We start from the raw sequence: 25403 nt of genomic DNA, 5'->3' as shown, positions 1-25403 counted from the left end.
TCTTGCAGATTAACTCTGAAAGAGTTAGCTCCAATCCCTTGCAACGGACGTGGCATTTCGGTTACACGAAACAATTCACGGGTGCGAGAAAAATTTGTAACTAACATCCCATTTGATGCAGCCACTTTTTTCTGTAAATCAACTACTAGTCTTTGGTGGTAAATATGGCCGTTTTGCATCCAAGTAAGAGCTTGTCCACCGAGCTTTGCAAAGAGTTGACCCAAACGAAAATAAGTCGTTTTAACCAACGCCGTGACTGGTAAATGACGCGCCCCCTTTAAGGTTGAATTTATTGCTTCAGCCAAGTTTGTTGTCATATGACCATAGCGATACCCCCCGTCATATGCATTTGTCCACATTTCTTTGCTGATGTCCATAATGTACCGCACCCCTTCTTATTTTTGCCAAACAACTATTGTAGCATCGACTCAAACCTTTGAGGTAAGAGTTCGTAACCTAAGCCATTAGGAATATGTAATAGTTAATATGAAGTATAAATAAGTAATAAGAAATTGATAGAAAAATTGGGAAAAAGTAACATACCCATCCGCACGACTAACTGACGTTCATCATTCTTCTTTTATTTTCCGTAATAGTTTGCAGCAATATGACGGACACAATAACGATGTTGAACATGTGGAGGTCTATATATTGTACCCAAAGAGTCCATTGCTGCTTTTATCCCGGCTCCTCGGTCTGAAATAATGCATACTCGTTCCCTGGTGACAACATGTAAACGTAAATTTTTAAGGAAAAAAACCCAAGACTCAGTGTCTTCTCCTTGAACGAGGGCAAACGCAACAGGAAGAATATTGCGGTTTCCATCTTGGACCACAACCAATAATAAAACTTACTTGTATTTCCCATACAAGAAAGTACCATCAATTTGGACAACTGGTTTACAGTACTTGACTGCATTAATGCACTGAGGGTAAGTCCAAAAGACACGGTAAAATTGGCAGCGATCGCGAACTATTCGATCATTCACGTAATGATGTTGAGTTTCGAGCTCAACAATTATCCCGGGATTAAGTCTTTGCACAACATGAAACCAACTGGGCAGCTCATTGGAAGAGGAATCCCATTCGCCATGAAGTTTACAAATGGCATTTTGTTTTGCCAACCACGCTTTTTTATATGAGATAGTGTACCCATATTGTGATTGTATAGCAGAAATCAACACTGCAACAGCTATATGAGAGCTTTGCTTCACAATGGGCATGATTGCTTGGCAAATAATGTTGGAGTCCAAGTTGGGATGATCCTGGTTTATACATGTTGCACAACATGTATGAGGACCGTTGTATCTGGTTAGTTCCCATACGTTGTTCTTCCTCTTCCTCTTCCTCTTTGATACACGGACCATCCATTGACATCCGTTGTCACGTTGGACGCAGTAGCAGACATATTTCTCCGTGTTAGATCGATCAACTCGGGACTTAACTGAGTTACGAATATTGTAACTCTTTATTGCCATCATTGCTTCCTCCTTCGATGCGAACTCCATTCCAATATGTAAATTACCGTCATTGACTAATGATTGAAGTCTATAGTTGCCAACATCAGGAAGATCTGGAAATTCAGGCTCATACATTGCATCATAATTAGCGTCATACATATGTGCAGGAAGTTCGGCTGGTGTTGTATTTATCGGAACGTCATCCTCGTCATCATCAGAATGTACGTTAAACTGTGGCGAGTCAGGTTCAACGAATAATCCCGTTTCAGCACCATCTGCACCTGGCTCCCGAAGAGGTTCTTCTGGTGGAGATGAGGGTTCCTCCGATAATCCAATGTTGAGGTCAAATAAGTTCCCGCTTGCGTGTCCTCCCCTTGAACTTGAGGCCATTGAATCATGTGGGATGTGAATAGACTGTCGTCTAGTTGGCATTTCCATATATAAGTCGAAAACATTGGCAGATGAATGTCTGCCCCTTGAAGTAGAAGAGATGTTGCCATATGAATTATTGGTGAAGCCACGTAGGTTGAGATCATAAGCAGTTGCAGATGAATGCCTTCCTATTGAACTTGATGGCATGGTATCTTGCGTTGGATCCGCCATTAATGATGTGAAATCATTACAGATCAGTTGTGTCGGGCTATCAACTTGATCAGCTTGATATGCAATGCCAAAGTGAGAGGAATATGAGAGACCACAAGTTGCACGAACCTCAATAAAAGTGGCATACATTTCAATAAGAGATTGTGAACTCCCCATATGAGCATCAACCATCATAGAAACATCATCATCGTTTGAAAGCTGGAATGATGTATACGTGAGCGGAAAAAGTTCAGTAGGAAATCTGTACTGAAGTGAAGATAGTCTTCTCTGGCATGCTACACGAATCTTTAACGAAATTTTTGTGATTAACTCCTCAATTGTGATGTTTCTCTTCAAGGTTAAGGGGATATAATGATCTGACTCAAAAACAACCCCATCTTCAGCTTCCTTAATTTCTCCATCATACAAAACAACAGCAGAAAGACGACTCATTTTCAGAGAATTTGAGAATTTAGAGTTTGAGAATTTGAGAATTTGAAAGCTTGTGAACTGAAGTTTGTTTTGAAAGTTTATAATACGTTGCATATAATATGTCTATAATCGGAGTACTATTCACATGAAGGCGCGTTCCAGGGGGCGCGCCTTCCATTATTTTGTCAGAGAATATGTTATCATTGCCCTATTATGTCACTCATGTCCCTCGGAGACACTATTCATATAAGTACCTATTATTTCTCAGGGGACTTGAAGGCGCGTTCCCGGGGGCGCGCCTTCTATTATTTTGTCAGAGAATATGTTATCATTGCCCTATTATGTCACTCATGTCCCTCGGGGATACTATTCATATCATTACCTATTATTTCTCAGGGGACTTGAAGGCGCGTTCCCGGGGGCGTGCCTTCCATTATTTTGTCAGAGAATATGTTATCATTGCCCTATTATGTCACTCATGTCCCTCGGGGACACTATTCATATCAGTACCTATTATTTCTTAGGAGACTTGAAGGCGCGTTCCCAGGGGCGCCTTCCATTATTTTGTCAGAGAATATGTTATCATTGCCCTATTATGTCATCAGAATCCCGTGAAGGCGCGTTCTCGGGGATGCGCCTTCCACACGTGGCATCAAACTCAGCGAAAATACGGGTAAAGCGCATCTTCGGAGACGCGTCTTTCGTCAACTCAACCGAAAGGGTGCCACTTCGAGAAATATATATCAAACAGTACTAAAAAGTTAAATATTCAATAAATATATGTCAGTTTAGTCAAATCGCCGGCACAGGCACACATCACCGTTCCCCACTGCCGACTAACGTGAGACTCACATTATTACATGGAGGGCCCATACCATCCTTCAAAATAATCAGAGTCCAACGTTAAAAAAAAAGAACTGGAATTAAAAAAATACATGCTACTCTCTTTCTTCTTCCTCTTCCTCTTCTTCAAAGCGTCTCTCTTTGTATTCTTTGCATTCTCAACCCCTAAACGTTGTGGTTGTTTACTTGCTCATTTCAAAGCATCTTCCTCGTTGCTTTCACTTCTTTCTTGAGGTACTGTCTCTTTCTTTATTTCTTTCTTTTTATTCAACTCTTGCCCTTTTTTTGTTTTTTGAATCTTCGTTTTTGGGATGGATTTGATGCATGCAAACAATGTTTAATGATGTTGGAGCATTCTGTTTCTGGGTTTGTTCTGATTTCCAGTTGTGTGTTATCCTTTGGGCTTTGGTTGGCAGTTAAAGACTGTTTTATTTTGCGTTTCATATGTTTGCTGGATCCCTTCTTCTTTTTTCCCTCTTTGTTAAGCTGGAAATATGAGAATCTTTACTTTGCAGTTTGGATTTATTTTCATTTTACCCTTCTGATCTATTACATCTGAAAGAAGAATAAAAAATGGAAAAGTAGAGGTTATTAGTTGTTGGCTTATGTTTTTTTAATCATTTTATCTGGTACCATTTTTTAAATAATATAGATAAGCTTCATAAGATCCAGGAGATATGATAGAGTCAGATAGCTACTTAAGATTTCAGAAATTCAAGCAGATGTGCTCTATGGTATAAATTTTATCATTTTGTAAGTAAAAAATGGCAATATTATTCTGATGTGATTTATTTGTGGCCTTTTCTGGGTTTTAAATGTTTCCTTTTGGTGATTGTGTTTAGGTTCTAAGAATATATGAGCTTCAAAATTGATTTAATGGAATTATGCTCACAAGTTTCCACACATTCAGATCTTTGAAATTGGTTTATGTGGAAACATGAACTAGAGTAAATTAAAATGGTATTATAAAGCCTCTCTTCGAGGATACAGCTGCGAAAGTTTAGCACGGTGTAATACTGTAACTGTGAAATCGATTTATTTGTAGACTTTTTCCCTAAAGCTGGCTGGTTACTGACAAAGTAGAGAACAATTAAGCAAATATATCACCGATTCTGGTTCTTTCCCAAGTGAATACTGAATAGATACCTTGGTGTAGTCATAACTCCGAAGAATACCATAAGTTTTTAAATTCATCAATAACTGCAAGTCATTGTTTGCAAATTGCGACCACATTATGCATGTATATTATTTCAGATAATTTTTTCGATATAATAGTTCCTTCTATTCAGTTAATCATGGTGCTTCCATTGGAGTAGAACATTCTACTTTCGGGCCCCAAGGATGATTTGGTGTTGAAGATAGCTGATTCTGGTCTTTCAAGGTACATTTCGTTTAAAGGTAAATTTATTTGTGGCCTTCCATTTTTTGTATAATTCTGGCTTTTAAATCTTTCCATTTGGTGGTTGTATTTAGGTTCTATGAATATATGAGCTTAAAATTGGTTTGATGGAAGTATGCTCATAAGTCTCCATGCATTCAGATCTTTGAAGTTGGTTTACATGGAAACATGAACTAGTATAAATTTCAATGGTATTATAAAGCCTTTCTTCGACGATACAGCCGAGAAAGTTCAGTGCCGTGTAACTGTTAAGATGGGTTCATATTCTGGTACTTGTGAAATTGTTGAAGCAGGTGAAGAGTTGAAACCAGTGCAACGTTCTAGAGGAGCATATCGACCGCACTTAGGAATAGGCATGGATGATAATGATCGGAAGCCCCCTGTGCAGAGACCGGGATACAAGAGTTCTCTAGAAAATGATATTAATCAGCTTTTTGAGGCTATCAATATTAAAGGCCCTAAAGGTCTGAGTGTTTCGTACCAAGGAGGTGCAAGCTCTTTAAAGAAAAATGCTTTGAAGAAACCAATTACCATGGGGATGCCCCACTCCCCTAGAATTGGTGGTTCGGAGGCATTGTCACTGAAGCTGGCATTAAGGGATCTTTGCATTTCTAAGGCTTCGGAATTGGCTTCTATTAAACGGTTATCTATGTCAATTAGTTCTCCTGGGGTCTCTGAAGCTGGTAGGGTAAAAAGTTCGTTCAATTCTGTTTTAGTTGAATCTGGTCTTCCTGGAAATGAAGATAAGGGGGGCATGGTTGAAATATCATTGGTTCCTGAAGAAGGCAAACCAACTTCTTCTAGGAAGATGACTGCACTACATCAAGCTCCCAAGAATAAGGCTTTGAGCCAAGGTTTTAATTCTTCACCTCGGATTCCTCTTGCAACAAGGCATATTAGCACCACAACTTCTACATCGACTCCAACTGATAGTTCCGCATCAAGAAAAGTTGGAACTCAAGTTCCTAAGGCAGAGTTGTGTCGGAAAGAGAAGCTTACTTCTCATCTTCTGTTTCTTGTTCTTATGCCGATGATGATATGTTAGAACCTGAAAATACCTTGTCTTCTTCAACCAAGTTACCGAAACGATCGCCTGCCCCAAAGTTGGGACGGAAAGGGAAGTTGCATGCTGTTCCTTCTTCTAGCTTGACCAATAGAAATAAAACAGGCAGGATAACAAGAAACGCACCACGGGTGGCCAAAACAGTTATCAGGAACAAAAGTTCTGTCAAGAATAAAATGAAGCAAGATACCTCTTCTGCCGCATCTTCTGCTAATACTTCTAATGAAGTTAGTAGCCTCATGGATTCAAGTACAAGTCAATTAATTTGTCAGAGATGCCAGTGCTCTATGAAGACTTCAAGTAATGAATCAAATCAAGATTCCTTAAAGGCACAGTCAGCCGGGATTAAAGCCGAAGTCAGTTCAAGTCATGCGAATTCTGGTATGCGCAAACAGGCCTTGGTTGAAAATAACTTTAACAGAAACCAAGCTGCCTTTCTGAGGGCTAAAAATAGCCCCAAAGCTAGAGAAAAGGGAGACATCTCACAATGTTCAAGCAGCCTTGCCGATAGTAGTAGCACAAGCATCAGTGATGACAGCAATTTAAGTTGGTCTACCTGCGGCAACAGACCTCACATGTCAAAGGACATGAGGTGGGACGCCATCCGCCACATAATGACACAGGATGGTGTTTTGGGGTTGAGGCATTTCAATCTTTTAAAGAAGCTCGGTTGTGGAGATATCGGGACGGTTTATCTTGCTGAGCTTATCGGTACGAACTGCTTGTTTGCTATAAAGGTAACGGACAATGAGTTTTTGGCAAGAAGGAAGAAAATGCCAAGGGCCCAAACCGAGAGAGAAATATTAAGGATGCTTGATCATCCTTTTTTACCTACTTTATATTCGCAATTTGTTTCAGATAACTTATCATGTCTAGTTATGGACCGGTGGGGACTTGCGTGTCCTTCGCCAAAAGCAATCCGGGAGATGTTTTTATGAGCCAGCGGCAAGGTAAGATGCTTAGATGATGAAAACTCAACTTACATTAAACTATCTTCTATTAGTTTGAAATATCTTTACGAGCAAGCACAAAAAGAACAAATGATATATAAATAACTTCGTTGATAACCTTCGACCTTGAATGTCTTTGGTTATTCATTCGGTTTGAACATCCAAAGCGCAATATTTTTGCAATACATTGCTAGCATATATGGTTGAAGTTATGGAATAGTTTAGATATGGGTATGATAGGTGTTTACGCCTTATTAATCTCAGCCTTCTAATGTCCGTTAAGATACCTATGTAGCTTGACGGTTAAGAAGGGGGGTTTTTAACGAGGCCTCTTTCTTATGAAAAAAATCCAAGTAAACAAGTACTCATCTTTACTATAGGATCATATTTTTAGAAGTTTTAGCTTCTCTCAAAATAACTTGCTTGAAGTAGGTTTTGAGTTGTTTATGATAATCTCCATTTGTGCTGTTATTACTTGTTTCTGTCATCGGAGAGTGTTCCATGCTCTACTTCATCATTTTTTAAAATCTGCGATAAGTGATTGGTATATTTCTGAACTGTTTATTTATATTATTTCATGTGTAGATTTTATGTAGCCGAGGATCTTCTTGCTTTGGAGTACTTGCACATGCTTGGAATTGTGTAAACCCGAAAACATTATGGTTCGAGAAGATGGCCACATAATGCTCACAGATTTCGACCTTTCGCTTAGATGCACGGTTAGTCCAACCCTCTTGAAATCTGCATCATATTTGGATCCTGCAAGGATATCTGTTCAATGTAGAGCTTCTAGCTGCGTGGAACCCTTCTGCATCGAACCAACCTGTCATGTCCCGTGCTTCAGTCCTAGGTTTTTGCCCACTTCCACGAAAGCAAAGAAGAAGGCAAAGGAAGACCTTGCTGCCAAAGTCCGATCACTGCCACAGCTTGTGGCTGAACCCACCGACGCACGATCCAATTCCTTTGTTGGGACGCACGAGTACTTAGCTCCTGAAATCATCAAAGGAGAGGGTCATGGAGCTGCAGTTGATTGGTGGAATTTCGGTATCTTTCTTTACGAGCTCCTCTATGGTAAGACGCCGTTTAAAGGCGCGGATAACGAAGAAACGTTGGCGAACGTTGTGCTACACAGCCTCAAGTTCCCGGACAGTCCCCTTGTTAGTATCCAGGCAAGGGACCTCATCAAACGGCTGTTGGTGAAGGAACCCGACAATCGTCTAGGAACAGAAAAGGGAGTTGCTGAGATCAAACAGCATCCGTTCTTCGAAGGCTTGAACTGGGCTTTGATACGGTGCGCTGTTCCACCGGAACTACCTGAGTTTTACGAGGTTGCAGACATGATGTCCCCAGAGGTGGAAACAAAGAGCAATTACTTGGAATGTAAAGCTACAAGAGAGCACCTGGACTTCGAGTTGTTTTGAAGAAAACGTTTGGCATAAGATATCAACTTATTGTAATTAAATATTTTTAGTTCATACTGTAAATTTATTGAGAATGTGGGCGATTTTTCCGATAAATCACCTTTTTCTCTTTAATTTCTTGTCAGACACCGTTCAGATTATATTTTTTGATCTAACACTCTTTGCAGAAAGGTGCACCCCCTGCAGCGTATTTTAGGTTGATTTGTCGTCACGTGGGGTAAGGTGCGCCCCCTGCAGCGCGCCTGCCTTAAGTTGAGTTGGACACATGTGGCTAAAGCGCAGCCTCTGGGGTGCTCCTTACGCCACGTAGGACTATAGCGCGATGCAGGGGTTACGTCTTAGCTTTAATTCTGACACGCGTCAAAAAGGCGCGCCCCCTGTAGCGCGCCTTAGGTTTAATTACTCAACTACCCCGACCGATCACACCTCCATCCCTCCCTATAAATACTCTCATTGTCAATCACTTTCATCACACCAAATCCTCTCAACTTCTCTCAAATACTCTTATATTCTCTTATAACTGTTTAAGGTATATTTTATTATATTTCGTATTTTGTTTGTAATTTATTTAAGTACTTAAATTTTTTAATATTTTATTTAATTAATTTTTTTTGCTGATATAAAATGGAAGGCAGTCTACTTCGCTTGAATGAAAATCATATATCTCGACATTTTGATGATACCGTAACATTTTAACGTTTTAATTTAATTTAAATTATTAGTAATAATTTATTTATTTATTTAATGCATGATTATTAGTTTAAAAATTAATTTTTGTAATTATTTAATTTTAGGAGAGGGACCGTATATTAGATCATTTTATTAGGAACCTTAAGTTAGTGATACCTAGCCGTGCCTTGTTGTATTTAGTAGAGGCTGGATTCAGTCACATATGTAGATATGAGGGTCGCTGTAAGATAGAACCAGACCTTATGGCTGCCTTAGTGGAGCGGTGGAGGCCGGAGACCCACACATTCTATCTTCCGTGCGGAGAGTGCACAATTACACTTGAGGATGTTTCTATGCACCTGGGGCTTCCGGTGGATGGAGATGTGATATCGGGGATGGTGCACGGTTCCTGGACTGTTTTGTGCCAGGATTATCTAAGACGTGTCCCGGAAAGCTTTAACGGTGGTCGGATAACGTTAAATTGGTTAGATGTCAATTTTCGGGAGTTGAGCGAGGACGCCTCTAATGATAAAGTTAAAATGTATGCACATGCATGCATATTGCAGCTGATAGGAGGGTTGCTGATGCCGGACAAATCACGCAACCAAGTTCACTGTATGTGGTTGCGACATCTTGGCGACTTTCGTTTGGTTGGATCACTCAATTGGGGCTCGACAGTTTTGACTTTCCTGTACAAGGAGATGTGTCGAGCGACTGACTACAGGAAAAATGCTATCGGCGGATGTCTCCTTTTGCTACAGTCTTGGGCATGGTATCGATTGCCCTTTTTATGTCTCGTTGTGAAGAACTCATTCGTATTTCTGCTACTATTTAGGTAATTATAAAACTGATTTCGTATATTAATCATTTTATACAGTGTATAATAAATTATTTTCTTTGAATATATGGTCTACTGATAGGAAAAATCATCAGGAGCTACATGATGATTTAGAAAAAATTAGGGTGCTAATCGATCAGAAGGCTGGTACACAAGTATGCATTTTAATGTATAAAAATCGATTTTAGATTATAGTTATATAATTAGATTATTATTTTGATAAAAATTATATAAATTTGTTTTAGTTTGAATGGGTGCCATATTTTGATCTGTTATGTGATCGTCGAGTGGCACTCCACTGATCGCGTACTCTGACTATTTGGTTGTTTTCAACCAATTTCGGAAGTACCTCGCAATATGGACGAGTTGCATGGCACAGATAGACACAGCAAGTCAGATACAGATTTGCTAGTGAAGCATCATGAGTGGGTCGTGTTGTGGGAGGATCGACATCGACGTCTTCCCCGTAGAGAGCCCATTTTTTATGACCTCTTGACGGTTGCTGACGGTTATTATGGGTGGTTCAACAGTAATGGGAAACTGTTTCTGCTTTCCGATGATGCACGAGGGCGGACCTTTCAACGACGTTGACAGAGACGTTCACCGTCACAGCACCATCGTCCTCCGACTCGTGGACGGAGAGCAGGTGCTTCCGGTTCATCCTCAGCTGCACCAGCAGGACCTTCACAGCAGCCACCGTCTACAGCGACTTACATACCGCAACCATATATTATGCCGCCACAGTAGATCCCTTACCAGATGCCGCCACCGTCACAGAGTTATATGACCCCTCCTGGAGGATATTATGGGTCTATGTTTGTAGATTTGACTTGGGGTTCATATGTTGATTATTTGGCGGGTGCAACCTCATCACCCATCATAACATGTGTGAGGACCGTTGTATATTGTTAGTTCTCATCTATTGTTTTTCCTCTTCCTCTTCGATACGCGAACCATCCAATTGCATCCGTTTTCACGTCGGGCACAGTGGCATACATATTTTTCAGTCGTTGAGCGGTCGACTCTAGATTGAACATAATTACGGATATTGTAATTTTTTATAGTTATCATCGCTTCTTCCTTGCTTGAAAAATCCATGCCTAAAGATAACTCACCATTATTTATTGATGAGTAATATCCATAGTCACTGAGATGAGACATTTTGCAAATTATGGCCTGTACATTGCACCATAATCAACTTCATATATGTGTGCTAGAGGGTCAGTTTATGCCACATTTGAGGGAACTTCGTCTACATCATCAGAGTTAAATTGTGGTGATTATGGGTGAATGAATAGTCCAGTCTCAGCGCCATTCGCACCAGGCTCTCGAAACGGTTCTTCTGGTGGAGATGATGGTTCCTCCATGCTCTCCACATTTAGGTCGAAGAACCTACTACTTGTACTCCTTCCCCTTGAACTAAAAGGTATATCGACATTGAGATCGAAAAAGCTCGCAGTCGAATGCCTCCACTAGAGCTTGAAGCCATCGTGTCAAATGGAAACTGCACAGATTGTTGCGTTGATGGCATCTCCATATTAAGGTCATAGAAATTTGCAGATGAATGCCTTCCCCTTGAACTGGACGCGATGTTGCCATACAGATTGTTCGTGGACCCACCTCGGTACATATCGTAAAGAGTTGTTGATGAATGTCTCCACATTGAAATTGATGTGACGACACCATGATGCGGATTTCCCATTATGGCATTAAAATTATTACACATTACTGTAGTCGGGTTGTCAACTTGATTAACTTGTTCAGCCAGCCCATAGTGGGAGCTTAATGACTGACCCTGACTAGCACGCACTTGAACAAACTTTGCATATATCTCAATATCGGCGTCTGAATAATTACTTTGAGAATCAACCATCATTTCAACATCATCATTGTTCTATAGTTCGAACGCTGTATAAGTTAATGGCAACAATGATGTTGGAAATCTGTACTGCAATGACGACATTCTTCTACTACTTCCAATATGAACCTTCCTCGAAATCTTCGTTATCAGCTCCTCAAGAGTTATGTTTCTTTTGAATGATATTTTAACACGCTCATTTAATACGAAAACAACGTCAGTTTCATCTTCTCAAATTTCTCCATCATAATAAACAATAGTTGAAAGTTGCGTCATTCTTAGAGTTTAAAAGTGTGACAATATTATATCTGCAATAAAACAACTGAAACAAACCTAATTAAATAAATAATATATGAACAAAAATATAACACAATAATTTTTTTACATATAAACGTAAATAATTTAAATAATATAATTTTATATTATTACCTGCACCGTAAAAAATTTTCGACGTATGCTCCCGCTTTCCAATTTTACAAACACAGAAATTAATTGAAAACAATTAGTATAATATTTTTGTCAAATAATCATATATAATTATAAAAAAATATTATAACAAAATTACCTTATAATGTGGCGACAAATCAGCCTAAAACGCGCTGCAGGGGGCGTGACTTTCTGCAAATGGTGTTGGATCAAGAAATATAGTCTGAACGGTGTCTGACAGGGAATTAAAGATAAAAAAGGTACCGAAAATGTGTTGTAAAGCAGCTATCAGATTTTTTCATATCAGACGCCATCATCTTTTCAATGGAGCTTTGTCCACTGTCACTTCATTCTTCTTGTTTTCTGCATTAAAACTTCATTCGAGTAAGATTATTTTTAAAAATTTCAATTCAGTCCCCAAATTAAAAGAATCTTTTAACCCCAGTTTTATGTTGCGACACAACATGTTTGAAATGGTGTTTATGTGCTTAGGAATTCAGTAAGTTGACAAAAATATGTCATAGAATGCAAAGTTGTGTGTTTTGCATGTTATTAGAACTTTTAGCAAGTAGATATTCAAATTGAAGCAAACAATATGTTGTGACATGTCAATATGATCATGTTAATTCTATATGATAAATGTTGGATGCATGCTAATATTATGAATGATTGGGTTTGCTCTTAAAATTGCTAAAAATATGAAATTTTTGTTATGAACTCCTTGCATAACTATATGAATGTAGTATCGATACGACTTGTATAGATATTGATACTGGCTAGACAGTATCAAATCAATAGTAAGATACCGATATAGATGTGATATATTAGAAATTTAAATAATTGTATCGAATATTGATACTAAAAGATTCGATATTGATACTACCTGTTAAGTATGTTTATGCGTATCTGACCTAGTGTAACTTGTAATTGCATGCCGAGATAATTGAATAAGCCCGATTGATGAATTTTCGTAGTGTGCTACCCTTAGATTTTGCTCTGCGCTGATTTATATTTGATTGAAATGATATGATTTGAATTTCAATTTTATATATAATAACTCTAGTGAATAACATGATGTTTTAGACCCGAATTGAATCAAAATTTAATATTTTTTTATAATTTAAGTTATCTTCTAAATAAGTAGATATACAAACTAAGCGGTTTCCACAATAAAATAATTGTTGTTATTTTTTGAAGTCTCACATTTGAGTACCATAAATGTCGAGAGTATCATTGTTCAATGTCAAATGATCAAATGATTGTTGTTATCTTTTGAGGTATTGAGTTCAAACACGATGTATATAATAATATAAACGTTAATTGTCAAATGATTAAGAGTTTGTGAACAAATATTATCTTATATTCACTCAAAATTATAAAAGTAATATAAGACTATTATATGGTATGTCTAAAAATATTTTGTTAAAAAATAATTTATTTTAAAAATTAATAAATAAATATGACATAAAAACAAGGATTAAATTGTAAAGATGGAATATCAAGTACCTTTATGCCAAAAGGGATATACCATAAACCTTGTTGGGTACTTGAGATGCAGATGACGCTGAGGCTTACAATTCATCCACGGAATCAATTTCAAAAGTGATAACTTTTGAGCTACCCCCAGAAAGAAGGAAGGGAAAAAAAAACGGTTGACTTTCTCTGTTTGATATTCCTTTTCACTTCGATTTCTAACAAAAAAAAAAAGAAAAAGAAAAAAAAAGGGAATGGCAGATCCCAACAACAAACCCAGAACAATAATCTGCATAGGAGACAACTATGGCTACATCACAAACCTGGCGTTTTTTTTCGAAAAATCACTTTTTTTCATTTAATATTCTTGATCAGACACCGTTCAAATTATATTTTTTGATTTAATATTTTTTATAAAAAGGTGCGCCCTTGCAGAGCGTTTAACGTTGATTTGGCGTCACGTGGGGTAAGACGCCCCCCGTGAGGCGCGCCTTATGTTGACATGGAATACACGTGTGTATAGCGCGGCCCTTGGGGCACGCCTTAGGCCACATATGATATAGCGCGAGGTAAGGGCCGTGCCTTACCTGTGAATCTGCCACGCGTCAGTAAGGCGCGCCCCCTGCGGCGCGCCTTAGGTTTAATTACCACTTACCCCGACACTTCACACCCCAATCCCTCCATATAAATACCCAATCCTCAATCACTTTCATCACATCAAATTCTCTCAATTTCTTTCACATTCTCTCAAATACTCTTATATTCTCTGATTAAGGTATATTTTATTATATTTTTAATATTTTGTATTTAGTTTATTTAAGTATTGAATTTATATAATATTTTACTTATATAATATTTTTTGCAAATATATAATGGAAGGTGGTTTACTTCGCTTGGATGAAAATCATATATCTCGATACTTTGCTGATACGGTAACATTTTAACATTTTAATTTAATTTAAATTATTAGTAATAATTTGTTGATTTATTTAATGTATGATTATTAGATTAAGAATTAATTTTTGTAATTATTTAATTTTAGGAGAATGACCGTGTATTAGATCCTTTTATTATGAACTTTAAGTTAGTGATACCTAGCCGTGTCTTGCCGTATTTAGTAGACGCTAGATTCGGTTACATAGATAGATATCAGGGTCACTGTAAGATAGAACCAGACCTTATTTCTTCCTTAGTAGAGCGGTGGAGGCCGGAGACCCACACATTCCATCTTCCGTAAGGAGAGTGCACGATTACAATTGAGGATGTTGCCTTCCCCTTGAACTGGACGCGATGTTGTCATACGAATTGTTCGTTGACCCATCTCGGTACATATCGTAAGTAGTTGCGGATGAATGTCTCCCCATTATGGCATTAAAATCATTATACATTACTATTGTCGGGCTGTCAACTTGATCAACTTGTTCAGCCAGCCCATAGTGAGAGCTTAATGATTGACCCTGAACAGCACGCACTTGAACAAAATTTGCATACATCTCAATATCGACGTTTGAATAATTACTTTGAGCTTCAACCATCATTTCAACATCATCATTGTTCGAAAGTTCGAACGTTGTATAAGTTAATGACAACAATGATTTTGGAAATCTGTACTGCAACGACAACATTCTTCTACTACTTCCAACATGAATATTCCTCGAAATCTTCGTTATCAGCTCCTCAAGAGTTATGTTTCTCTTGAATGATATTTTAACACGCTCATTTGATACGAAACAACCCCGGTTTCATCTTATCAAATTTCACCATCATAATAAACAATAGCTGAAAGTCGCGCCATTCTTTAAGTTTAAAAGTGCGGCAATATTATATCTGGAAAAAAAAAAACAACTGAAACAAACCTGATTAAATAAATAATATATAAACGAAAATATAACACAATAAATTTTTTACACATAAACGTAAATAATTTAAATAATATAATTTTATATTATTACCTGCATCGCAAAACTATTTCGACGTATGCTCCCGCTTTCCAATTTTACAAACACAGAAATTAATTGACAACAATTAGTATAATATTTTTTTATATAATCATAATAAACAATAAGTATAATAAAAAATTATAACAAAATTACCTTATAACGAAAAATCGAACGAACTTCTAAATCAAATATGAGAAGATTGTCGGATTGTTGTATTAATTTTTTCTGTTGAGAGGAGATGTGAGGAGTTCCGGGGGGAAGGGTATTTATAGCCGAGAAAAGTTTATATAATTATACAAGACACGATACTTGCACCACGCCTTACATAATTATATTAGATAAAGCTAAGGCGCGGCCCCGAATATAATTGTGTCAGATTCACAGGTAAGGCGCGGCCCTTGCCCTGCGCTATACCCTACGTGGCCTAAGGCGCGCCCTATACACACGTGTATCCAATGTCAGCATAAGGCGCGCCTTACGAGGCACACTTTACCCCACGTGATGTCAAATCAACGTTAAGCACGTTGAAGGGGCTCATCTTTCTGCAAAGGGTTTTAGATCGGGAAATATAATTTGAACGGTGTCTGATCGAGAATATTAAATGGAAAAGATGATTTTTCGGGATAAACACCCACAAAGCTCCTCTATCTTTGGTCAAACCTCGACCCAGAATCCTTCAACACTGCCACCGTCATCTTCCTCGGCGACTACTGTGATCGTGGACCCGACACACCCAAAGTGATTGATTTTTTAATCTCGTTGCCGAGTCGATATCCGAATCAGAAGCACGTGTTTTTGTCGGGGAACCACGACTTCTCTTTCGCGGCGTTTGTCGGGGCGTTGCCGGGGGAGTTCGAGGCGGAGGACACGTGTCGGGAGTATGCTGATAATGAGGAAAGGGAAGGGTGGTTTAAAGGAGAAGGGTATGAGAAGATGCATCTGCAAGGAAGGGGATGGGGTGGTTGGATAAAGACTAAGTTTAATGCTGCCAAAGGGATTGATTGTAAAGGTTCCATTTATGATGCTGCTCGCACGTTTGAATCTTATGGAGTTCCTCATGGCTCTTCTGGTAATTCATGCTTTCTCTTTTTTTGGATCTTTGGTTATTCTCCTTTTCTCGTGTGGCTTTGATTCAGTGGTATATGGAGATTAACCTTGTTAGATATTCGTTTTGAGTGGATTATTGGGTTTGAAATGGATTCATGATTCGTTTTTGTTATGATTCTGGATTGTATGTTTCTGAAAGAATGGATTGATTGTTTTTAAGTTATTATGTTGAATCAAGTGCTTCAGTTTTGTGTTTGGTTGGCATGACTTTTATTTGTTACTTATCATTTAGTATGAATTTGAGTATAAAATACAATCGATTAATATAAGTATAAAAAAGTGCAAAAATCAGTTATAATCGGAAAATTACTAGGAGTGGTACTTTTACAGTAATCTAAAGGTATGTTTGTTTGGCTGTAATTGGTTTTCCGGAAAATAAATTACTGAAATTTGAACTGGAATTTGAATTACTGGAAAATGAATTACTAGAATTTGAATTCTGGAAAATGAATTACATTTATGGAAAACGTTTTATGATGTTTAGAAGATGTTATTTAAACTTTTTTTTCCACTAGTTGAAGAATTTTTTAAAAATTATTTAGTACAAATATTAAATATAATAAATAATATTATTTATCATAAAATTTAATATTATTATTTTAAAATATTAAAATAATTTATTTATTATTAAATATTATTTTTATAATTTTATTAATAAAAATATTAATATTGGTATATTTTAGTGAAATAAAATATTATAAATTATATTAATTTTTTATTAAAATAATAGTGTTATATTATATTTTAAATATCTTTACTAAAATATTATTTAAATATATAAATAATATTATTCATTATTAAATATATAAAAAACATTATTATATATTATTAAAATAAAAATATAATATCTTATATTATTATAATATAATTAATTATTTTATATAATATTAAAAATATAATATTATATTATTATAAATATTAATAAATATATTTTAAATATTTTAATAATTAATATTTTGATGAAAATGATATTAAAATATTTTATTAGTATTAAATTCATAAAATAAAATTATTTTGAGTATTTTTGCTTTAAAGTGAAAAGTTCGGAAAATGACTTAAATGAATCCGTAAGTCATTTTACAGAAAACACAAAGGAAATTATGTTACTAGGAAAATGAATTACATTCGGAAAACGAATTACGTGAAACAAATATGAGAAAACATTTTATGGAAAACGAATTACGTGAAACAAACACGGGAAAATATTTTCCGAAAAACGAATTACATGAAACAAACACGGGATTTCGAGGAAAACCAATTCCGTAATTGGTTTTACGGCAAACAAACACACCCTAAGTAACATTTTAAGCTGAAATCAAAATTATTATTACGTTCTCCATAACAAATATTGTAAATGATATAACTATTCCGGTTGTAACTTAAAATTTAGCTTCAAGACATTCTTGATTGTAACTGAAATTATTATTAATTGTCTAATTTTTTAGAGCAAACATGTAACATTTTATATTAAAGCCTGTTGCAATGTAACATTTTCGGTTGTAATCAAAATTATTACAAATTTTATAACTATTTTAGATTGGATGGGGTAACATTTTAGGTTAAAATCCGCCACAAATTAGCCTTAGGTTAGGCCGCCGCACAGTATAACGACCTGTTAGTACGTGAATCAGCTTTTCTGGATTAGAATTATTCTCTTTTAATCTGAGGGAAAATCTTGATCTTATTCTTACAAAAAAATAAAAAGTAAAAACTGATTTTAGTTTTCTAAGATTTGATGAAGGCTGTTCCTGAGGACCACAAGAAATTTCTAGCAGAGATGGTTTGGGTTCATGAAGGGGTAAATCCTAATGTGCTAAAAGTACATTTAGCACTGACTTGTGAAACAAGTTATAAGCAAATCTTTAGTTTCTTGAGAGTGAAGATAGAAACTTAGTGTTTTGAGGGTGCAATTTCTCCAGGATGATGTCTGTATTGAGACATAGGAAGCAGTTAAGCACTGTAAACTGACTGCTGTTCATGCTGGTTTAGAGAGAGGTAAAAATGTCAGAGAGCAGCTCGAATTTCTGAAAGCCAGAGACGCCCGTGTGCAGAAAGTAACCGATCTCAGCGGGAGGATGTTTGGGATATCCCCAAGGTAGAACCACTCCAAATCCGTCTTCGACATTGTTGTACTTATGCACACAATGATAAGATGATTCTCAAGAGTAATGCTAGTGTTTAGGTGCTGAATATGTTGCAGGAGCTAATTGAGACAATTGTGGTAAGAGCCTGGTCACCATGGAAAACTTCATATAGAAGGTCTTAGGTTGATTATTGATGAAGACGGCGGACTAGAGGGTAATCTGGTGGCTGCAATTGTGCTGCATTCGATGAAGGTAGTCCGTGACACCGATCAATTTTCTTAGTTTCATGTATCTAGAAGAAGGTGATCATCATATGCTCCGCTCTTGGTAATTAAGGAAGCATATAATCCCTTGTTTTGTGGACATAAAGTGTCCTTTAAATCTGATAGAAATAAATGTGAACTTTGAGGCACTTATTTGATAGTTTATCTTGTAAATTAAGTTTCTTATACCAACTATTTTTATATTTTCTTGGAATTAGTTACTAAGGGTATGAATGAACAGAGCATTCGATCAATTGTTCGTGAATCGTTCGTTTATTAAGCTAAATAAATTAGTATGAACAATTTTTTTTTATTTCATTTAATAAACGAACATGAATAGATGTGTGTTCGGTTTGTTTATGTTCACGACCAAAATCTCTATTGGCTCATTTATCAACTCATTTATAAGGTCTTTTGTTGACTCATTTTCTTGGTTCTCATTTTTCTTTTATTTTGATGCAAACCGACACCGAAGGGATCGCTTGTTTATTTGGAAAGCTCTGACAATACTTCCCACACTCCCCAAGATTAAAATTTTTGGATGGAGGCTTGGACACGATGCGCTCCCCACAGGATCTCGACTGGTTGCTGTCGGGATTAGAAATGGCTTATGTCTATAAGCAAGATTAAAAGGATTGCTCATTGTCAAGGGAAGTCCTCACCCTATCGGTTTTGGACGTCTCAATCATTACAGCTCAAACTTCCTCCTGCAAAGAATGGCTGGAAAGAGCTGCCTTTTCACTAAATTGCTTAATCTCTTATGTAGCTTATGGAATCGACGCAATATGTGAGTACATGACGACGAACTTCAAGATGCAGGAGCAGCCGTTAATACCTCTTGGGTGCTCGGATCTTCTTTCAAAGAGGCCAACGGGATTGCAGTCCTAACCAGCTCCTCGAGGAACAAGAGAACAAAGCCTCTTTGGACCAAGCCACCTGAGAGGAAAGTCAAAGTCAATATGGACGGAGCTTGGTTGCCTGGATCCTATGCTGCAGCCAATGGAGTTGTCGCAAGAGATCACATGGCATGATTCTAGGTAGAGTTGCTCGCAGATTGGAAGGATGTCACACCCCGGTTTCGACTGTGGTATAAAATTTACTCTTGAAAATGAGTGGACCGATGCGGTTATTGAAGGGGATGCCCTTGTGATTATTAATAGATTGGCAAACAACCAAGAAGATATTTCGGTAATTAGATCGATGCTCAACAAAGCTCGTGACGCCCTCAAATACCATCCGAACCTTAAAAGTGTTTTATATCAATCGGGAGGCAAATAGGGTAGCACACTCGCTTGTTCACTGGACTTTGTCGAGAACCAGTACGTTTGATTTTATTTCGACAAACTGGAATGTATCAAACCAGTACGTTTTGTATAAAATGGATTCCATTATTATAAAACAAGAATATAAACATAACTCTATTCATTCAAACTCGATTAATTTACGCCCCTACCAATTATTGATATTTAATTTCCTGCAAGCTATATCAATATATGTTCGAATTAGTGTTAATAGCCAATATTATTATCGTTGTCCATTTGCTCAAGTAGATTATGGAAAGAATTAATGGAACAGTGTGATTTAGCTACAAGCAGAGCAAGCCAAATGCAACAAAACTGCACTTCATCCTTGAAATCGGCCCCCAAAGTTACTGAACACTGAATGGCTTTAAGGAATCTATGAAACAAGCAAATAACATTTAAAGTTCGTATCAAGATGTGAACTTGCATATTTTGTAATCGATGTTTGCAATATCAAAAAAATAAAAAGGATTCATCCCTTGTTTTCTCACAAAAATAAAATGAAAGATTAGGAAAGTTCACTCGTTATCTGAATTTTCAGCAGCAGCACCGGCACCGGGCACAACTCTGTTCCTCTTTGAATCCTTTCCGTCTTCTTCATCCTCACTGTATTCACTCTCATAATCATCATATTCATCTTCTTCTTCCTGCTCTTCCTCCTCAATCCCCTCTTCCATGACAGGTCCCTCTTCTGACAAGGGACCGGTCCTTGTACCTGCTCGACTCCGTTTCAATATTTTGATCTTTAGGTTCGTCTTCTTATCACAGCCGATCCAAGAGTCACTCAAGCAGAATGCAGTCAAGTTATAATTTCCCTCACCAGGAGCCTGGAACTTGCCCATTACCAACCTTGACCCACTCTTTACTCTCTCAACAGCTTCCCTAACAGCTGCATTTGTTTCCTTCAGGCTTGCCCCTGAGCCTTCCTTCAACTCTTGAATTGCTTTGGATGCCGCGGTTATGGCCACGGCCTCGTCCATGAAGCTCACCTTTTGGGAGACCCAAACATCATTGGAGACAGAATCTGCAAGCAGCAACCAAAAATTCTCCTCCTTGTGGAAGGGGTAGTAAGGAGCGTGGGGAAGAGCAGCAACGAGGCCGTTCCCCCGCTCAAGTGAGATCCAAACACGCATTGTGACTATATCACCTTCTTGTATCCCTTCTTCACCTTCGGTCTCACACGTGATATCAACTGTCAAGGAAGGCATCATTTCAAGAACCATCTCTAGATCTTTTCTTTTGGTAGGAGATAATCCGGCAACCTGAGTCAGCAGTTCAACCCGGTCTTCTAAGGTCATGTCACGGAAATCTTGAAACGTTCGCACTTTCTGCAAGCATGGTGAAATAGAATTTACAAACCAAAGAATAATACGAAAACGGATGCAAATGTTAATTAATGCCATGTCCAATGATTCTTGCATGTTACACCACATCATCAAGGCAACATCGTTTATAGAACATCTTCACCTCTTTCCAAGACAATATAACTATTTCCATAAATTTGAAAATTTCAATCTGAAGTGAGGCTTCATCCCATCAACTGGCATTTTTTTCTAACCCACAAATAATTTAATCCGAAAACATTGTCAAATGGTTGACATGGTGCGTCTCGACATAAAGATATTAACCAAGCACCAAAGCGATATAACCTGAAAAGCAGCCTAAACACAGGTGGCAACACAGTATTCCTGCAGATGCATCAAGACTCTTTTGGTGCAGTAAAAAAACCAATAAAAGGAGCAATCACTACCTTCCGTGCTATCTTTTTAACCATGGCCTCACTAAAATGCGGCAACTGTAGAAACGGTGCAACACCTTCACTAGATCCCCCAGCAACCTTCCTTGAACTTAGTGGAACAGCCTGGCTCAATGAATATATAAAAAGTTCAAATAAAAAATGGTCATCAATATGTTGAGAGTTAATAGTGTAAAAAGAAAATCTCTTTAAAAGAGAATGACTAGATATACTAGTATCAGAAACAAATCGCAGTTAAGACAACCTACTGAATTATTAGAAGCTGCCACACACACATATTGACAAGTGACAACTGATACAACAGTGTGAGACCAAAAAGCAATAATCAACTTTAATCTCCAGAAGGAGATACAGCTTGCTAATTCTAAAAGAAGAAAGAAAAAGCCTAAATCGTGCCCATATAGTAAATTGATCCTTCTTACACTCACCTTAATGCTAAGGATATGCAAATCAAACAATCTAATATTATGCTTTCATATTAACATTTTTCCCTTTGATATTTTGCGAATGAAACACATACGTGGAGGTAACTAAAACATAATTTGGCACCAAAAGTGGCAGTAAAGCACCAAATTTTCCAAGAAAAAATGAAAAGATTCCATAGAATGAGTATATAGGCATACCTGAATGATATGCTGAGAAAGTTCAACAACTCCAATTGCAGGTCTCAACCATCCATGTCCTTGAGCAGTGCGCGGTATTAATGCCATCTGTGTTCATATGTAAAATACTTACTATTGCAACTCCAATGTATGCGGAAAAGAATATGTGGACTTGCAAGCAGTAACTGTTCAGAAACTTATAAGGTGGCAGAGAGCTTGGGAAATGCACTCAAACATAACTGCCTGCTACAGAGGAAACGGTTTTGCAGTCTAGGAATTTCAAAATATTAAGTCCTATTGCATTAATTATCTAGAAAATTATGATTAGGATGAGAGACTGCAATGGATTGCAAGACCAACTTGTTCTTTTTCACTTCTTTACCAAAGATGCTGAGATAGTAAATGCAATCAATTTCTTACTAAATCCTTCAAAACTCTTAGATGGCACAACAATAACAAAAATTTTCCAGAATAATATCAATCATGTTTAAAGAAAAAATAATAATCAGGAGCTAATTTTATCAATATGTTAAAATATGAATGCAGAACAAGCGAGGATTTTCAAAAATTGAGTGCAACAAATCCATTAATGTGCTAGAAAAACTGAAAATTTTAAATTCACCTTCATCAGTTCCTCAAGAAGGCGGGGTGAAAGCTCAAGCATGCGTCTAAAATCACGCAACAAAGCTGGTGTCAGAGCTTCAGACTCACGTGTCAACTGGGCTTGGATCAACAATTCTGTCTGAAAAGTAGAAAGGTGAGTAACATACTGCAGCAAGAATAATGAGCCTTAACTTCAGAGTATTTGAAAGAATAAGATAATAAAATAAATAGACTAAGGCATGGCTGCATGTGAGTCACCTTTACTAAAGCTGGGTGCTGCTTCCAAAACTTGGTTTGTTCTTGGCGAATATTCTTAAGGTCCAAGTTTAGCTCACTCCTAACCAACATAAATAATTTCTGAAGTGGCTCCCCATCACTTCGCCGAACAGGGATTTCCATGAATTCTGCAGCTTTTATAAAGACATCCAATACCTTGCTGCAAAATTAGAATACTATTGAGAAAAGCAAAATGAAAACAAGAGCAAGTCTTATTGAACATGGTCAATTAAAGTGAAGCCTCTCTCTCTCTCTCGTTAAACTAGTTGAATTGTTGGAGGATGGGAAATTTCGAGTCATTACTGAAATATTCTATATATTTAGAAACACAAAGAAAAACTCTTTTCTTTATGAAGTTAACAAAAAGCACCAGTTAACTTTGTTTTCACAATAAACATCAGTTGAGGAAATATGTACCTTGGAGCTAAAGAAGGTTTCATGAAATAGTAGTAGGCCGACAAAGTTTGATGCATCACATAGTTTCCAGTATATTTGGCTGATCTTGAGAGATATATAACAGCCAACACCAAAGGCAGAAGAATGCATACTCCAACTATTCCCAAAAGCAGTATTCCACCTGATACTCCATCAATATTCAACAGGAATGGAGGTAGGGCTATACCCATTTGAAGCCCCTTAATTATGAATCCAACAAAAAAAAATTCAGAATTAAAATCCCTCGTTCACGAAACTAGTAGTGTTTGCAATAACAGATGAAACAAAGAATCCTGTTACCTGCCTGCCATCAGGGTGGCCATACTTTTCAAAATTCTCCCGAGATACTGGATCTGTCAGGGCCTGATAAGCCTTTGAAATGTATTCGACAAAATAATCATGGGCCTCTGAGATGAACACGGAGGGGAATAAGGTGGATAGGTATTAGGTCTTCAGGGGGAAAATGATCTGCTAAGAAAATCAGATTTGAAACAAATATTAAAACCTATAACCTGGATCCGGATTTTTATCAGGATGATATTGAATGGAAAGCCTCCTATATGCTTTCTTTATGTCTGAATCTGAGGCTCCAGGTTCAAGACCAAGAATACTAAATGGCTCAAACACTTTAACCTGAGAATCAAGAGAAATGAAGATTAATCACATTCATTCATGAGAAAAGCCAAGGCACACCGCATACACAACAATGTTGAAGAAACAAACAAACTGCTTGTTTGCATTAATATATTAATACACGACCAATCAGATATTAGTATATGACCATCACTCTACAATCAAAAACAATTAGGCGAGAATAAATGTCTACATTTTTTCAAACCACACATGAGATTTAAATTCTTCACCTAAACCCAAAGTTCCATTAGAGAGGATGACATTCAGCAGCCGACTCTTGAATAGAATCATGTCGTCATTGGAAATTAAGAACGAATGAAGTACCTCATGACTTGTATGCCTGATATAGTATATCAGCACCCCCATGACAATCCAAAGAAGCACAAGGGAAAGATTACTACACGTAGAGAAGTTTGAGATCTGTCAAAGCAATCCAAAGAATCAGAAATATTACTCAAACCGAAATGCCATTCCATAAATGAAAAGAAACTGGAAGAGAACCAACCCGTTTGAAAATCGATTTCCCATACTTCCCAGACCGAGAACACATGGAACACTGGCAGTGAATAGTCATCGCCTTCTTTGAAAAAGCGCTTAATATCTTAACTAGAGTGTATGGCACTAATGGCAGAGCCATTAGAGTGAACACAAAGATTGGGAACAAAGCACTGTTCTCCTCTGACGCACCCATATTCACCTTCTTACTTCAAAAAAATAAAATTCAATTCTTTTTTTCTCTTTATGCAACTCTGAAAATAATTAAAAAAACTAAATATAAGATTTTAATTCAAAATATGCATAATCTAATTCTCCTTTAACATACAAAAAGAATAAATGTTATATAAAATTAATTCGCACCAAAACTACCATTAAATTGAAAATAATACAGTTAATCAACATAAAATACTATTCCGTCAATTCTCGAATAGTTAACCTAAAACTGGAAATTACCGCCGCATGAATATCTAAATTCAATGAATTTCTATTCCA

The 25403-nt window shown here is 37.1% G+C and overlaps 1 protein-coding gene and 2 pseudogenes across 2 annotated transcripts; 2 read left to right on the top strand and 1 right to left on the bottom strand.

Annotated features, from left to right (window-relative positions):
* The first annotated feature begins 3966 nt into the window (after nucleotides 1–3966).
* On the top strand, nucleotides 3967–8187 carry LOC120177837 (annotated as a pseudogene).
* Nucleotides 8188–13667: 5480 nt separating this feature from the next.
* LOC120177844 lies at nucleotides 13668–18861 on the top strand (annotated as a pseudogene).
* A 1572-nt stretch (nucleotides 18862–20433) lies between these two features.
* Nucleotides 20434–25162, bottom strand: LOC120177858 (dnaJ protein ERDJ2-like). Of its 2 annotated transcripts, none has more exons than XM_039183849.1 (10): nucleotides 24919–25162; nucleotides 24738–24833; nucleotides 24293–24413; nucleotides 24081–24187; nucleotides 23763–23980; nucleotides 23328–23505; nucleotides 23089–23208; nucleotides 22488–22574; nucleotides 21859–21969; nucleotides 20434–21436 (listed from the first exon to the last, which is right to left on the bottom strand). In XM_039183849.1, exons 1-10 carry the CDS (start codon nucleotides 25102–25104, stop codon nucleotides 20627–20629), a joined length of 2034 nt encoding a protein of 677 aa, XP_039039780.1. In that variant the 5' UTR covers nucleotides 25105–25162; the 3' UTR covers nucleotides 20434–20626. The 2 variants fall into 2 exon arrangements, with proteins under 2 accessions (XP_039039780.1, XP_039039781.1); XM_039183850.1 differs by having other exon boundaries at nucleotides 24738–24838; nucleotides 24924–25162.
* Between the last annotated feature and the right edge of the window lie 241 nt (nucleotides 25163–25403).

The sequence above is a fragment of the Hibiscus syriacus genome, unplaced genomic scaffold, assembly GCF_006381635.1.
Source record: "Hibiscus syriacus cultivar Baekdansim isolate YM2019G1 unplaced genomic scaffold, ASM638163v2 tig00112339_pilon, whole genome shotgun sequence".
Taxonomy (NCBI): domain Eukaryota; kingdom Viridiplantae; phylum Streptophyta; class Magnoliopsida; order Malvales; family Malvaceae; genus Hibiscus; species Hibiscus syriacus.
The sequence above is the reverse complement of the archived record's forward strand: the minus strand, read 5'-3'. Positions and strand labels throughout refer to the sequence as shown.

Excerpts from the sequence above, each read along its gene's own strand:
- LOC120177858 (XM_039183849.1), bottom strand. The coding sequence starts at position 25,104 with ATGGGTGCGTCAGAGGAGAACAGTGCTTTGTTCCCAATCTTTGTGTTC. Across the intron at positions 23,209-23,327 it reads AGCACCCAGCTTTAGTAAAG|ACAGAATTGTTGATCCAAGC; the intron begins GTGACTCACATG and ends TCTACTTTTCAG. Across the intron at positions 21,970-22,487 it reads TTTCTCAGCATATCATTCAG|GCTGTTCCACTAAGTTCAAG; the intron begins GTATGCCTATAT and ends TCATTGAGCCAG.